Genomic DNA, 16,385 nt, shown 5'->3' on the forward strand with positions numbered 1-16,385 from the left:
ATATTTCATACATGTTGATCACAGAAATGGAGTTGCAGAAAGGTGTGGGTTCAATATAATGCTGGGATAATTTGAAAGCTGGGTGGAGAGGAATGAGCACAGATCCAGGGGTAGGTACCTGAAATAGAGCAATACACCAGTCTCGGGGCTGCTTTGTGTACATCGTCGTAGCCAAGGCCCATCTGATCAAGCTTTCCAGGTAGATAGTTTTCCACAAGGACATCACACATCCCTGCAAGCTGAGGAATGCAGCCCATTACATCGGTTTCTCCTGTGCTGTATATTGTCACCCAAATCGTCATTCGCAATGTCAATGCACCCACATATCATCATCGGGAGAAAGATTGGAATGGAATGCGAAGGTCATTCTAGCATGATTATCAATAAAACGTCACAATGCGGTGCAGAGCATTTGATTTGGCTGCTGGGGGGGCAAGGACACCTCCAGCTGCGCTAAAACCATTGACAACTGCGTTTCGTTTTCAAGGGATTGTTAAATTAATGTTAGCTATAACTCTTTGGTTTTAATATAGTCACCTCTTGAAGAAGATCATAGTCTGAAAGATAAGAGTTATACAGCAAGTAACTGCATTTTCATGATAGTAAACGTGTATTGGTATAGAACAAGAATGCCCGCACACGGTTAAAGCTCCCAATGCACATTCGGAAATATACACGTTTCATCACACCTGACCATTGCGGACACGACGCATGGTGGGTGCAAAAACTATTTGTGTATCTCTAATCATTTTACGACAATGAGATAGGTACATGTTGTAGTTCCAGAAAATAACATATGTATTTACAAAATGACCAAGTGGGTAACCTGGAAGGCAAGACAAATCAAAGTGACATATTCATTGTAAGAAATGGTCTGATATCAAACCTCTAGGAGACATGGTACACAAACGCTGAATCCAATACAACTCTCTTCTCAATTATCGATTATCAGTATCACCCCACCTTCCTGGGAGTCTTAACATGTTCAATGCCAATTGAAAGAGAGCTACATTGGCATCGAAAGAGCTTGACGGCGGCAAATCCTCATCCTGGTAGACATAGTCAGTCGGACTACCGCCATTACCACTATAGGCTAGTAAATCAAACAATATTTAGATTTCCAGGGATAAACTAGATGGCTGTTAGCTTGTTAATTACTAGCAATACTGACATGGTCCATCAATCAATGTAGCCTATCATGTCTGTCAGCAGCAACGGTGAAATACTTATTAACAAACATTTTTTAAAGGGGATGTGCGCTAGGTAGGGCTACATTGGTTGAAGAAAAAAAGTACATTAGGTCTACTTCCCAAAGTAGTGTAGTTATACGACTTATCAAGTATGTAGTACAATAGAGAAATAATGCACAAAGTAACCTGGTGTCAGGAAAATAACCTCACACTCCACGTCAACAAAACAAAGGAGATGATCGTGGACTTCAGGAAACAGCAGAGGGAGCACCCCCCCTATCCACATCGACAAGACAGTAATGGAGAAGGTGGAAAGTTTTAAGTTCCTCGGCGTACACATCCACCCACACAGACAATCTGAAGAAATTTGGCTCATCACCAAAAACACTCAAACTTTTACAGATGCACAATCGAGAGCAACCTGTTGGGCTGTATCACCGCCTGGTACGGCAACTGCTCCGCCCACAACCGTAAGGCTCTCCAGAGGGTAGTGAGGTCTGCACAACGGAATTACCGGGGGCAAACTACCTGCCCTCTAGGACACCTAAACCACCCGATGTCACAGGAAGGCCATAAAGATCATCAAGGACAACAACCACCCGAGCCACTGCCTGTTCACCCCGCATTCATCCAGAAGGCGAGGTTAGTACAGGTGCATCAAAGCTGGAACCGAGAGACTGAAAAACAGCCACTATCTCAAGGCCATCACTACCATTGAGTGGCTGCTGCCAACATACTGACTCAAATCTCTAGCCACAATAATAAAAAAATGGATGTAATAAATGTATCACTAGTCACTTTAAACAATGCCACTTTATATAATGTTTACATATCCTACATTACTCATATATCTCATATGTATATACTGTACTCTATACCATCTACTGCATCTTGCCTATGCCGCACGGCCATCGCTCATCCATATATTTATATGTACATATTCTTATTCATTCCTTTACACTTGTGAGTATGAGGTAGTTGTTATGTAATTGTTGTATTACTTGTTATCACTGCACGGTCGGAACTAGAAGCACAAGCATTTCGCTACACTCGCATTAACATCTGCTAACCATGTGCTTGTGACCAATAAAATTTAATTTACAATTTACAAAAGCACGTTAAATATATTCACATGAGTGCAGCACACATAGCCTAGTTTCATCGGAATATCATCTGCAGGCAGCAAAAGTGTGCAGCTCTCAACTGGTTTTGGCATGGGGTATCTCACAGAAGAATGACATCAGTAGCCGGTAGGGTAGGAAAGCAGTTTCCACCAGTAAAATCTAATGCTAACTCAGGCAACAATGGGTATGCAAACCAGGTATTGAAAAAGTTTAGTCTGAAGTGTTGGTTAGTAGGCTACGTGGGATGCGCAAATGTCATCATGCACTGTTCGCATCAGGGGCATTGACATGGATAGACATGGGCCAGGGTGGTCAGAGGACCACCCACTGGGGAGCCAGGTCCCGAGGTCGATCAAATCAGTTGTGTGGTTTAAGTAGTGTTGTGGACTTAATCCATCAAATCGTAGAAAAAAATACTATGTAAAAATAAAATAAAAAGTAGTATAGAAAAAAAATTAAAAAGGGTGTGATTTTGAGAGTGAAAAGCTGAAAAATCTATAGGAAAATGTGATTTATTTTTTTAAACATACGGGTTCCTTTCCTTCGCAGGGTGCCTTTCCTTCGATGGGCATGCCCTTTGGGAACTTTTTGGAAAAATGTTTGTACACGCACTTCTCCAGGAACCCCTACACCACTGCATAGGGCCAATGGAAAGACAGCAGTCACACAAAGCATGATGTTAAAGCATAAGCAGTACATAAACTCGGACATAATACACCAGTAGGTCCCAATCATAAGAATACAAAAACACAACCATTAAACATTTCCCAATTGAAATGTATAACTATTACTTCCCAAACCAACAAAAACATTTCACGTTTAGCACACAAAGTAACCGGTGACCTAAAGTTTAATGTGGAACTGACTGCGTTGGAACTAATTTGCAGATTTGAAACAAACAGACAATCATAATATTAGTAAAAAAATATCAAATTCCCAATTTGTGCTACAAAACCAACTGAATCTCACTTTAGTTGGTCTCGAACACAAGACAACACTGTTACAATCATTTATTCAACAATCCCTTGAAAACGGCACGCAGTGGTGGAGCTACCCCGGGTCTCCTTTCACCCCAAGAGACAAATGGAATGCTCTGCACCTTAGCAACATTTTATTGATAACGATCTTGAGAACAGCAGCCTGTTTCGGCCCATTCAATGTGAGTGGAATTCAAATGAAATGTACCATTCTGAGAAATAGCACATTCCCAATCATCTTCCTACCTCTAAGATTATCTTGGCTCCTCTTGGGTCTTTGAGATTTACAGCAACGCTCTACAGACAGAATCAATACATTGTTAAAACAAACATAAAATATTTTTCAGGCAAAATTCATATACATCAAGTAAAGCAAACAATAGCAACTTTCAATGTGACAATACAAGACACTGCTTCTTGTACATGTAACTGATGTGATCTAGTGAGCTGTGTACACTAGTAGTAGTATAGTAAGTAGAGTTACCGCCCATGACCGTATTTGTTAGTGACAGAGACATGGTTGTTGAATTTGATCCATTTTAAGTCCTGTGGCCTTCACCGAGCTAGTTCCTAGGCGAAAGCTATCATAAAAACTTTGACAATACGGAACATCATAAGGCCTTACTTTGATGGCCTAGTTTTACCCTAACACAGGGGTGTTAGGAATTTCCTAGTTTACAGGCTACATTAGGCCTGCAAGTCACATAAAGCTGTCTTGCAAAGTGATTGGTGATTCTATTGGAATCCAGAGTTCCAATAGAATCCAACAGTTGGAATAGTATTCACCTGCATTCAGAATGACTGTCAAGGTTAGGACAATTGAAAAAGGACACGACCTAAACCATTTAAACTGGAACAACCATTTCAGTAACAGGTGCAATAAATCTAGCTGATTGGGTTAGTTTAGAAAAAGGTATGTTATTTATCTTTGTGTAGCTTAAGAAAAGGTCCAACGCAGCAGTTTTTATCTCAATATCAAATCATTTTGGGGTAAGAATTAAGTACCTTACTGTAATTATTTGCAATTGCAAATGGTCAAAAAGAAACAAAAATAGCTTCTTAGCAAAGATACATTTCTCATGCAAGAATTCTGCTAGGACTGGCAATAATTTTGCTAAAACAGGTATTTTCAAACACCTATTACACTAAAAGGGCATTATCATAGTTTTCACAGTATTACTACAACTTTTGTGCACTGGGCTTTTAAGATTAACCAAACAATCAATGTACATGCAAAAACAGATATTAAAAACAATCCCCCCCCAAAAAAATCTTCCTGTAGTAGACCATGGGAAATAGGATAATGATGGGTGTGGTTTTGATGGGAATGTTTTACTCTCTACAGAGTAAAACAATAACTCTGGTTATTAATACTAATAATGTGGTGATTTGAACCACTGAGTGTTAATTTCACTCTTTGACTATGTACAAAAAGTGATGTAATTTCTATACGGTTTTCCCAATATGGATGGAAATACCCTCAAATTAAAGCCGACAGTCTGCACTTTAACCACAGGCATTGTATAATTTAGAATCCAAAGTGTTGGAGTATAGAGCCAAAACAACAAAACTGTCACTGTCCCAACACTTTTGGAGCTCACTGTACATGTCAGAAACACCTTTGGCAGTTTTTCTTTTTTTTCTCTTTTTTTTTTACCTTTATTTTACTAGGCGAGTCAGTTAAGAACAAATTCTTATTTTCAATGACGGCCTAGGAACAGTGGGTCAACTGCCTGTTCAGGGGCAGAACGACAGATTTGTACCTTGTCAGCTCGGGGATTTCGGTTACTAGTCCAACGCTCTAACTACTAGGCTACCCTGCCGCCCCAGTGATTAGCGGTGAGTCTTCTTGCGTAAATCCGTAAGAGCTTTGCACACCTGGATTGTGCAATATTTTTCCATTATTCTTTTCTAAAGTATTCAAGCTCTGTCAAGGTGTTGGGGATCATGGAAAGACAGCAATTTTCAAGTCTTGCCATAGATTTTGAAGCAGGTTTCAGTCAAAACTGTAACTTGGCCACTCAGGAACATTCACCCTTCTTGGTAAGCAACTCCAGTGTGGATCAGGCAGTAGGAAGCTCTCTCAACCATTTATATGCAGATGATACAGTCTTATACTCAGCTGGCCCCTCCCTGGATTTTGTGTTAAACACTCTACATCAAATAATTCTCAGTGTCCAACTAGCTTTCTCTGCCCTTAACCTTGTTCTGAACACCTCCAAAACAAAAGCCATGTGGTTTGGTAAGAAGAATGCCCCTCTCCCCACCGATGTGATTACTACCTTTGAGGGTTTAGAGCTTGAGGTAGTCACCTCATACAAGTACTTGGGAGTATGGCTAGACGGTACACTGTCCTCCTCGCAACACATCAAAGCTGCAGGCTAAAGTTAAATCTAGACTTGGTTTCCTCATTCGTAATCACTCCTCTTTCACCCCAGCTGCCAAACTAACCCTGATTCAGATGACCATCCTACCTATGCTAGATTACAGAGAAGTAATTTATTTATCGGCAAGTAAGGGTGCTCTTGAGCGGCTAGATGTTCTTTACCATTCGGCCATCAGATTTGCCACCAATGCGCCTTATAGGACACTGCACTCTATAGTCCTCTGTAAACTGGTCATCTCTGTATACCTGTCGTAAGACCCACTGGTTGATACTTATTTATAAAACCCTCTTAGGCCTCACTCCCACCTATCTGAGATATCTACTGCAGCCCTCATTCTCCACATACAACACCCGTTCTGCCAGACACATTCTGTTAAAGGTCCCCAAAGCACACACATCCCTGGATTGCTCGTCTTTTCAGTTCGCTGCAGCTAGCGACTGGAGCGAGCTGCAACAAACACTCAAACTGGACACCTATCTCAATCTCTTCATTCAAAGACTCAATCATGGACACTCTTACTGACAGTTGTGTTTGCTTTGCGTGACGTATTGTTGTCTCAACCGTCTTGCCCTTTGTGCTGTTGTCTGTGCCCAATAATGCTTGTACCATGTTGTGTTGTCATGTGTTGCTGCCTTGCTATTTTGTTGTCGTGGGTCTCTCTTTATGTAGTGTTGTCTCTCTTGTCCTGATGTGTGTTTTGTCCTATATCTTTTTTTATCCCGTCCCCGCAGGAGGGCTTTTGGTAGGCCGTCATTGTAAATACTAATTTGCTCTTAACTGACTTGCCTAGTCAAATAAAATATGATTTGTTAAGCCAAATCATGGGGGACATCCATTTCACTCCTGAACTGATTTAGGCTCGCCTAAAATAAAATAAAAAAGTGGTGAAAACGTTTGAAACATTTGTTATTTCATTTATTAACATTTGTAGAATTGTCTTTTCACTATGACATTGTGGAGTATTGTGTGTAGATCAATTACATAAAATGACAAATAAATCCATAAAAAAATTATACTTTGTCACACAACAAAATGGGATCAAATTCAAGGGTTGTACCTTTTTGTTTCTGTTCACACTGAGAAAATAAGCACTCTCATCACCAACAAACGGAGGTCCCCATGATCTGGTGTCGTCCCCAGCACCTGTCAGAAATGATCACTAATCAGAAAAAAATACTATTTCTAATCATTTTAAATACTTTAGCTTGATTGAGGTTTCCTGGTGCAATGGAAGCAATATAATAATTGCTTCAAAACTGAATTGAACCCAGGTCTGATGGATTTCACTATAATTACATGTCATTACATTATTAAGATGCCAGTGAAACATTGGCCAATGATCACCATTGCCTATGCTAAGGAAAGTTCAAAATCCTTCTTAAAACCTTCTTAATTAAATTAAAACATAATTCCTTCCACCCTTCTTTTAGGTTGTTGCTGATCTGACGTGATTGGGAAGCACTTTAGAATAACTCCAAGTAATAAAAGCATTTTATGGATTTAATAGTAAATAGTTTATTCATAATTTATTCATCATTACTCCATTCATAATACGTTTAATATAGGTCCTTATAAACAATTTACTAATTATTTGTTAAGTCTTTCTACGTGGCCTCATCTAAAGTGTGGGCCTTTTATACTTTATAAATGTTTTGAGTGTAATTTCTCACAAAAAGATGGACATGCCATTGTTGGACATTCCAGCAGTACCTGATGCTCTTTAATGTCTCAAAACAGCCTCAATGGTAAAATAATATGCACACAACACAGGATGTTAGAACGACTGCCCATACAAAGCAACTTCTCATTTTGAAAATGGCCTACTGTATGTGGCATCGATATGAGTCAGAAACATTTATTCTATTGTCAAAATGTACTGCAAAGTGGAAATAAAGTCAGTCTCGTCCAAAACGGAGATTTGTGAAATAGGAAACAAATGGTATGTTACAGAATGAAGGGTAATGTAACAGTTTTCCTTGTGTTGGGTTTATTTTAATCCTTCCCACATCTGGCAGCACCCAAGTAATCATACATTCGGAGTGCAGCTGCATGTGACACCATCGTAACGCCCACAGTCAATTTGGGTGGACATTCGATGTCCCTAAGGGGCAAATTACACAATGTACATGAGGGAAAAAATGTTTTTAAATTCAATAGCTACGAATCTAAATGCCTTAAAAACCTCAAAACAACTATAAATTGTAGAAATGCATATACAAATATTGAAAGCATTTAATGAGACCACAAAAAAATGAAATATTAAAATATTGTCCCATTTACAGTGCAATTTATTGACGGTACTAGCCCCAGAGATAGGCTATCTAATGTCAAACCGACTTTGCCATGGTTCCACAACAGCTGGTTGAAGCTAATTGGTGAAAGAAGTTGGCTAGCACTAGCTAGCCTAGGCGACTTCAAGACACAAGATCTGGTTAGTCTGTTTCAAGTTCTCTAGAAGGGTGAGCTGTGTACTGTTATTAAACATGTTAAACATGTTATGAATCATTATTAAAAACGTTAAAAGTTTTTATATGTGTGTGAATAACTAGGTTACCAACATTTACATATGTGGGAGAAATTATTAAGAAATTCTTAACTATTTAGTAATCCGTTATAAATGCTTTATTGTGTTGAGCTAGTTTAAAGGGCTACTCATGATTGGTGAAAACAATGCCGTGGAAGCCTTGCTTGCGCCTATCAAATGATGTTACAGCAGTGATTACTTTGAGGAAGGATGCAATCCAACAGAGCCTTCAAAATATTCACAAAACTTCATGAAATAGGTTCACATTAGTCTTACACAGCAGTGACACCATGTGGCTGCTGATTGTCAGAGTCACTGAAAACAGAACAACGTCAACAAATACTCTAGTCTAGGATAGTGTCGAAGTTGCAAGTGAGCACCTTTCGTAACTGCACGTTTACATTTTCCACTGACAACAATCAATATTTTTCCAAAATCTTACAGAATGTAACACAGAATGTGTCTCATCACTTGCCTGGTCTCTCGACTTTGATAATCTCAGCACCCATGTCTCCCAGTATCATTGTGGCAAATGGGCCAGCCAGGACCCTGAAAAAAAAGAAAATAGATCATGCACACACACACACAACGACAACCAATTTCTGGCCCACCTCCCTAACCTCAAGGCTGACGGATAACAAGCGAAGAACAATAGATTATATTGGATAATTGAATGAGAACATTTTTGTATAATTTTTTTTATTTTTATATATATATATAAATAATTAAAAAAAGAGTAGGCTATGTGAATATACCTTGTGAGGTCTAGGACTTTAACACCCTCCAGTGGTCGAACATTCTCTCCTGCGTCAGACAAATAGAGTGGTTAGACTAGTACAGCACCGGGTGCATAATAACTTGCAACAATAGAGCCTGTTGGTGGGCTATATGCCTTGATTAGCATAAAGCACATCAAGGTAGGCCTGAGACTTATGCCGGGATTTAAAATGTCAGCATTTTGGCATTTACCTTTCCATTGGCAGTTCTATCAGTCCCCCTTTGTGCTTTTTAGTAGACACTCTTATCAAGAGCGACATACAGGAGCAATTAAGGCTAAGTGCCTTGCTCAAAGGCACGTCAACAGATTTTCACCTAGTTGGCTCAGGGATTCGACCCAGCGACCTTTCGGTTACTGGTCCAACACTCTTAACCACTAGGCTACCTGCCTAGCGGTTGGCATAGCCAGAACGTGGGCATATAGAGTATCTGTCAAATAAAATAGTTATTGTAGTGCTGACAGAGAGCTTGCGCTCAACGTAGGAAGCTAGCACACAACAGAAATACTGCCATTTAAAACAGCTGAGAACTCTGAAATCTCAGACTTCCGACTTCAGTGCATTGAAGACTAAGAACTCGGAAATCAAACGAACTCCGACTGGAGATTTTTTTTATTTTGAACTGTCAGAGTTCACGGTTGTCTTGAAAGCACCAAAAAAAAAAGTTTATCACAACAGTCATAACGTCGAACAATTACACAAGGACCACAGCCCGTGAAAAGTTATCTTCACAATAATTTCAGAGTTTCTTGTCCGCTGAAAAGAAAAAAGTAAAATGGAATTGGAGTCAAAAGGAGATGGTTCCTCAATGCGGTAAAAAATGAATGGATTAAAAATGGGATGTTGGAGGAGTGTGAGAGACATTAAGTTCTACAACCTCCTAAAAGGAAGCAATTCCCAAACCTTCCATAACAAAGCCATCACCTACAGAGAGATGAACCTGGAGAAGTGTCCCCTAAGCAAGCTGGTCCTGGGGTGCTGTTCACAATCACAAACAGACCCCACAGAGCCCCAGGACAACAACACAATTAGTCCCAACCAAATCATGACAAAAAGATCATTACTTCACACATTGGAAAGAATTAACAAAAAAAACAGAGCAAACTAGAATGCTATTTGGCCCTAAACAGAGAGTACACAGTGGCAGAATACCTGACCACTGTGACTGACCCAAAGATTTGACTACGTAGACTCAGTGGGCATAGCCTTGCTATTGAGAAAGGCCGCCGTAGGCAGACCTGGCTCTCAAGAGAAGATAGGCTATGTGCACACTGCCCACAAAATGAGGTGGAAACTGAGCTGCACTTCCTAACCTCCTGCCAAATGTATGACCATAGGGATACACATTTCCCTCAGATTACACAGATCCACAAAAAATTTGAAAACAAACCCAATTTTGATAAACTCCCATATCTACTGGGTGAAATACCAGTGTGCCATCACAGCAGCAATATTTGTGACCTGTTGCCATAAGACAACCAGTGATGAACAAACACCATTGTAAACACAACCCATGTTTATTTTCCCTTTTGTACTTGAACTATTTGCACATTGTTACAACACTGTTTATAGACATAATATGACATTTGAAATGTCTTTATTCTTTTGGAACTTCTGTTAGTGTAATGCTCACTGTTAATGTTTATTTCACTTTTGTTTATTATCTACTTCACTTGCTTTGGCAATATTAACATATGTTTCCCATTCCAATAAAGCCCTTGAATTTTGAGAGAAAGAGACAGATCAAAATATACCCTATGAGTAGCCTGCTACAGTACCTTTATGGACCTTAATAGACCCATAACTGATCCAAATGGTTGGATAATCAGGACTAGGCTGTATGGTAGTCCATAGCTCCTTTCTTGTGTATTTTATTCCTCATGTTAAACAATCGTTGGAAATGACTCGTAAGCATACATTTCACGGTAAAGTCTACACCGGTTGTATTTGGCGCATGCGACAAACACAAATTGATAAGTTATTTCGGCATTAACCATTCAAAACAGGACGTTTGAGTAGTTGTCTTGCTCTTCACTATCACAGGGTTCATATCAAATGCAATACTATGCATGCCAGTCTCTCTTTTGGCTAAAAGTAAATACTAAATACTGAGTTCATTTTAGTATACTGTAAACAAATGACGTCCTTTCAGTTGAGCGTACTAGAGCTTCGCCTGTCTACCAGAAGTTGATGCTGTTGCTACGCAACCTCTTGCTAGCTTGTTAGCATAAGAAATTACTAGCTAGACATTTTACGACTTTAGGTGTGTTTGTAATTTCAATCTGGGGTGCCAGAGTGGGTGTTCATAAATTCAGCCTGTTCAAAGCGCACACTGCCTGCTCTGGCCGAGGAGTAGGGTTGATCCGAGCCTTCTGACCTCCCTCACAACCAACGGCAGTCAAGCACCCAAGCTAATTGGCTAAAGTTGGCTAGCTACTTCCAGACACATAACAGAACCCCACACTCTGACCATTTTACTCGCCCTAGCAGAGAGCGTTGGTAACTGTGCTGCTGGCAACAATTTAATTACGCTTTTTTGCCAATGTGTGTTTGTAAATTCAACAGCTATTCTGCGCTTTGGCACACAGACGAGAGTGCTCTGAAATCAGAGTAGATAGCCAGAGCAAATATTTACAAATGCACCCGAATGCACAATGTCCATTGAGAACACACAACAACTATACCACTTAGCTAAGAATGACGTGAATAATCAAGTCAATAAACATTGAGTTGTTAGATTGCATATAGTTAATATACTGGCAAGTTCAATGTAATAGTAGCCAACTAACATTGGGTAGCAAGCTAACATACCGGTACATACTGGTGTAATGATATGCTATGCGGTTCATAAAGATAGCATAACTAAAAAATTGTCAGCCAACATAACATGTAACTTATTTGAAATGTCATTACTTTATTACATTGCTCAAAATTTTCTTAACATTTGTCATAACTGGTTCAAGCAATGACTTGGTATCCGCTCTCGTTGGAATTCAGCTGCATATTTTCCTCAAATTTGAAAATGTTGAAGCCACGCCCATTTGGTGAAGAATTGCATTATGGGCCCTAAAAACCAGGAAGTAGTGTCCACTGCTTGTATGCTTCGTATTTTGGCAAATGTAGTACAACATCCGTGAACTTTTGGAATACTAACTATATCCATACTACATTCTCAATTTACATCACAAATAGTACTGTTAGCATGAGTATTCAAACACAGCTAAGGAGAAACTGAATGCACCAATTTTTGTTTTAAATTTATACAACAGGTGGGTCCAATCCTAATTGGTTCCAGCCGGTGTCTATTCCACAAGTTAACACCAGCTAAATCTATGACGTTAAAATGAATATTTACTCTGTTCCATCTGACTACGCAATCCACTGTCTCATCAGCCCAGACACTAGATAACACAGAGAAAGGCCGAACAGCTTTCCCAGTTTTGACAACAGATGCTGCTCCGGCGGGAGAAATCATTAGGCAAATATCACAGCCAGGTACACTGGCAGGTAAGTAATACTGTGAAACACTATCAGTCCACTGTTTGCACCATATATATTTTAGGTACATTTTCTGAAATTACAACCAAAAACCCTGTGTAGCACCATTAAAATAACTGTGAGAAAGCAGTGCTCGGAGGGCTGGGTCAAAGGACATTGTGTGCAGTGTCCTACCGTAGCTTGCTAGCAGCCTCAATGGTAGTGGGAACGGCATGTAGTAAACGTGGTCTGCAGATATACATAGGAGTAAGGGTCTATAAACTCAATGACTGACAGGGAGCTCTGTATTGAAGCCACCACACATCCATATTGGTTCTCCTCAATTGTAAAAAATTAAATAAAATAAATAAATAAAAGATTTGGGAAGCTATAGAAATGCATTTATTAATGTCTACATTCATTTGACACATGTATTATATTACAGACATCTTAGTGTATACTTTTAAATTACAATATGTGAGCTAAACATACAAATATATATAAAAAAAAATCCTTAAAGGTTTTTTTTTTGTACTAATGTTACTGTCCCCAATACTGCAAAATACTTGAAAACGTAATTTTGTCCTTAAAACATGTAATAGTAATACTGTAGAATTACATTTATTCCTATGGAGGACTGAGCCTACTAGGGCCAATATGTCCAACCAGTGGCTTCAAAGCCTCTCAATGGACAATACATAGCATCAGCAATCCAGGGTTTAAAAACAACATTAGTTTTGACCCGTAGCTGCGCATGGTCGGTTTTATGGGTGACTAACTTTCTTGGCATGGGGTGTAATGGTTACTCCAAACAGTTTTCCATTGGACAGTTTCAGGTAGGTCCCGCCCTATTTACTAAACCTGTCCAATAGAAACGCTAGGTTGTTGAAACGTCGGCGTGTTGATTAAAACCATGCATAGTCCTAGGTCATCAATATGTTGATGAGTGAAAAGTCTACCAGTATTTGTCCACTACACAATATCAAATATTTGTTCATGGTGTTTAGACCCTACTTAGATAAGGACATCCAACAATTTGATAATTGCTGAATAGCAGCATACTATCGGCGAGAAGTTTAATGACACATCAATTCGCTATCGTACTTGTAGGCAAGTAAAGGACAAGAAAACGACACCTCAGCTCAAATACCTGGCTGTGTGTTGGAAAGCAGCCGCCTGAGATTAGTGCGAATACTTTGATGTTGTCGAAACATACAGGGTTGAATCCCGCTGGCCAAGAGTCGAACAAATGCACCGCACTTGACGCGTGTTAGTATCTTCGACATGTTTTTGGAGTCTTTATTCAGAGCGATGTCCGTGTTGGAGTGTTAGGCCTACACTAGCCTATCAGAAGGCATTGAATAGCCCTGCCTCCTCTTGGGTGCGTTCAAGACACACTATACAAATTCCACTCTTACCGGCACAATACCATTGCATATTGAAGTGCTTGAACAGACAGTTTAAAAAAAATGATTGTCTCATTTCTTAATTAAGTCATTTTTGGTGATGTCTAGTGCTGTAGGTAGAAGACAATCACAGACAGCAAGAAAAGTTCGGGGTCCACGCCTTGGTTCTGCTTCCCCCACATGGATAGGGTAATACGGGGTAGCAGAACCAGCTAAGAACAATGTCTAATTGCTGACACAAAAAGCAACGTTTGGAGAAAAAAAAATGGTAGGTGAATGACGGTCATGCATGTATGGTCGAATAAACTATGAAGGGAAATAAATGGCTACAGTTTACACTTTTTTAGTTTTTTCATGAACTGTTGTTTTTAGAAAAGGGGAAGATCATTTTAAGTACCGGAGGTGCCAGGTACCCGGTAGAAGATTATGGCGTAGGGTTTCACACAAGTGTATTAAAATCAATTTTATCCGTTCTATTTAGAAATTATTTAGTAAGAAATACTTAAAAGCTAAGTATAGTTGTCTTATTTTACTTATTTAAATAAAATATTTGGCTGAAATGGTGTCGCACATGTCACCATTAATATCTGCACTATGAGGAGATGTGATGTAAAAGTCCCTCTTTTTAACTCACATTCTCTTTGTTCTTTCTTTGTTGTTCCCTTTCAATACCATCCATTATGTACAATTGCTCTAAATATTATTTCAATAATGCAAAATTTTAAATCCCAGCAGTCTTTAAAATTACATTCAGGAGCAAAAGGTTTTCAATAGTTGTTTTTAATTCATTAAAAAAATGTGAATTGGAATATAATGTTGGACTGTAATATAACTAATAACTTTAAATAAAATTGGAATATAACACTTAATAACAATAACTTAAGTAATTAATTCAGTGTAACATTGATGTGGCAACTCTCTTATGCTCTTGCACGATTGTAATTTGTACATAGGTCACCAATAAAATAAGCTATCCCCAGTCAAATTACCTTCTACACTGCTCACACCTAATCCAGTCCCCACCTGTGACTGAAAACGGGGAGAGATGCTGATTGAAAAGCTCTCTTGAAAACATAGCTAGCTATCTAGCTATATGACATAAAATGCTGTGTAAAATAGCTAAAAGGCTTTAAAGTATCAGTCCCTAATGGAAACATTGAATAATGGAATTGAGTTACATTATCGTTTTTATATACACTGCTCAAAAAAATAAAAGGAACACTAAAATAACACATTCCAATCTCTGAATGAATGAAATATTCTTATTAAATACTTTTTTCTTTACAAAATCACACAAAATCACACAAAATTATCAATGGAAATCAAATTTTTCAACCCATGGAGGTCTGGATTTGGAGTCACACTCAAAATTAAAGTGGAAAACCACACTACAGGCTGTTCCAACTTTGATGTTATGTCCTTAAAACAAGTCAAAATGAGGCTCAGTAGTATGTGTGGCCTCCACGTGCCTGTATGACCTCCCTACAATGCCTGGGCATGCTCCTGATGAGGTGGCGGATGGTCTCCTGAGGGATCTCCTCCCAGACCTGGACTAAAGCATCAGCCAACTCCTGGACAGTCTGTGGTGGATGGAGCGAGACATGATGTCCCAGATGTGCTCAATTGGATTCAGGTCTGGGGAATGGGCGGGCCAGTCCATAGCATCAATGCCTTCCTCCTGCAGGAACTGCTGACACACTCCAGCCACATGAGGTCTAGCATTGTCTTGCATTAGGAGGAACCCAGGGCCAACCGCACCAGCATATGGTCTCACAAGGGGTCTGAGGATCTCATCTCGGTATCTAATGGCAGTCAGGCTACCTCTGGCAAGCACATGGAGGGCTGTGCGGCCCCCCAAAGAAATGCCACCCCACACCATGACTGACCCACCGCCAAACCGGTCATGCTGGAGGATGTTGCAGGCAGCAGAACGTTCTCCACGGCGTCTCCAGACTCTGTCACGTCTGTCACGTGCTCAGTGTGAACCTGCTTTCATCTGTGAAGAGCACAGGGCGCCAGTGGCGAATTTGCCAATGTTGGTGTTCTCTGGCAAATGAAAAACGTCCTGCACGGTGTTGGGCTGTAAGCACAACCCCCACCTGTGGACGTCAGGCCCTCATACCACCCTCATGGAGTCTGTTTATGACTGTTTGAGCAGACACATGCACATTTGTGGCCTGCTGGAGGTCATTTTGCAGGGGTCTGGCAGTGCTCCTCCTGCTCCCCCTTGCACAATGGCGGAGGTAGCGGTCCTGCTGCTGGGTTGTTGCCCTCCTACGGCCTCCTCCACGTCTCCTGATGTACTGGCCTGTCTCCTGGTAGCACCTCCATGCCCTGGATACTACGCTGACAGACACAGCAAACCTTCTTACCACAGCTCGCATTGATGTGCCTTCCTGGATGAGCTGCACTACCTGAGCCACTTGTGTGGGTTGTAGACTCTGTCCTTTATTGGGTGTGTCTTGCTAATTGCCTATAATTTCCACCTGTTGTCTATTCCATTTGCACAACAGCATGTGACATA

The 16,385-nt window shown here is 40.0% G+C and overlaps 1 protein-coding gene across 4 annotated transcripts in view; it reads right to left on the reverse strand.

Moving 5' to 3' along the window:
• The window catches only part of sugct (succinyl-CoA:glutarate-CoA transferase), a 165,290-nt gene extending 151,486 nt beyond the window's left edge, over positions 1 to 13,804 (reverse strand). For 2 of the 4 annotated variants that reach the window (XM_021563086.2, XM_021563085.2), the window contains exons 1-6: positions 13,606 to 13,804; positions 8,958 to 9,006; positions 8,678 to 8,751; positions 6,736 to 6,821; positions 3,538 to 3,588; positions 119 to 239 (exon numbers count right to left, since the gene is read on the reverse strand). In XM_021563086.2, the coding sequence (XP_021418761.1) occupies positions 119 to 239; positions 3,538 to 3,588; positions 6,736 to 6,821; positions 8,678 to 8,751; positions 8,958 to 9,006; positions 13,606 to 13,741 (517 nt within the window). In that variant the 5' untranslated portion in view covers positions 13,742 to 13,804. The remainder of the gene's footprint in view (positions 1 to 118; positions 240 to 3,537; positions 3,589 to 6,735; positions 6,822 to 8,677; positions 8,752 to 8,957; positions 9,007 to 13,605) is intronic. The other 2 variants (XM_036944300.1, XM_021563087.2) reach the window with 2 other exon arrangements.
• Positions 13,805 to 16,385: the final 2,581 nt, after the last annotated feature.

The sequence above is a fragment of the Oncorhynchus mykiss genome, chromosome 15 (genome assembly GCF_013265735.2).
Source record: "Oncorhynchus mykiss isolate Arlee chromosome 15, USDA_OmykA_1.1, whole genome shotgun sequence".
Lineage (NCBI taxonomy): Eukaryota > Metazoa > Chordata > Actinopteri > Salmoniformes > Salmonidae > Oncorhynchus > Oncorhynchus mykiss.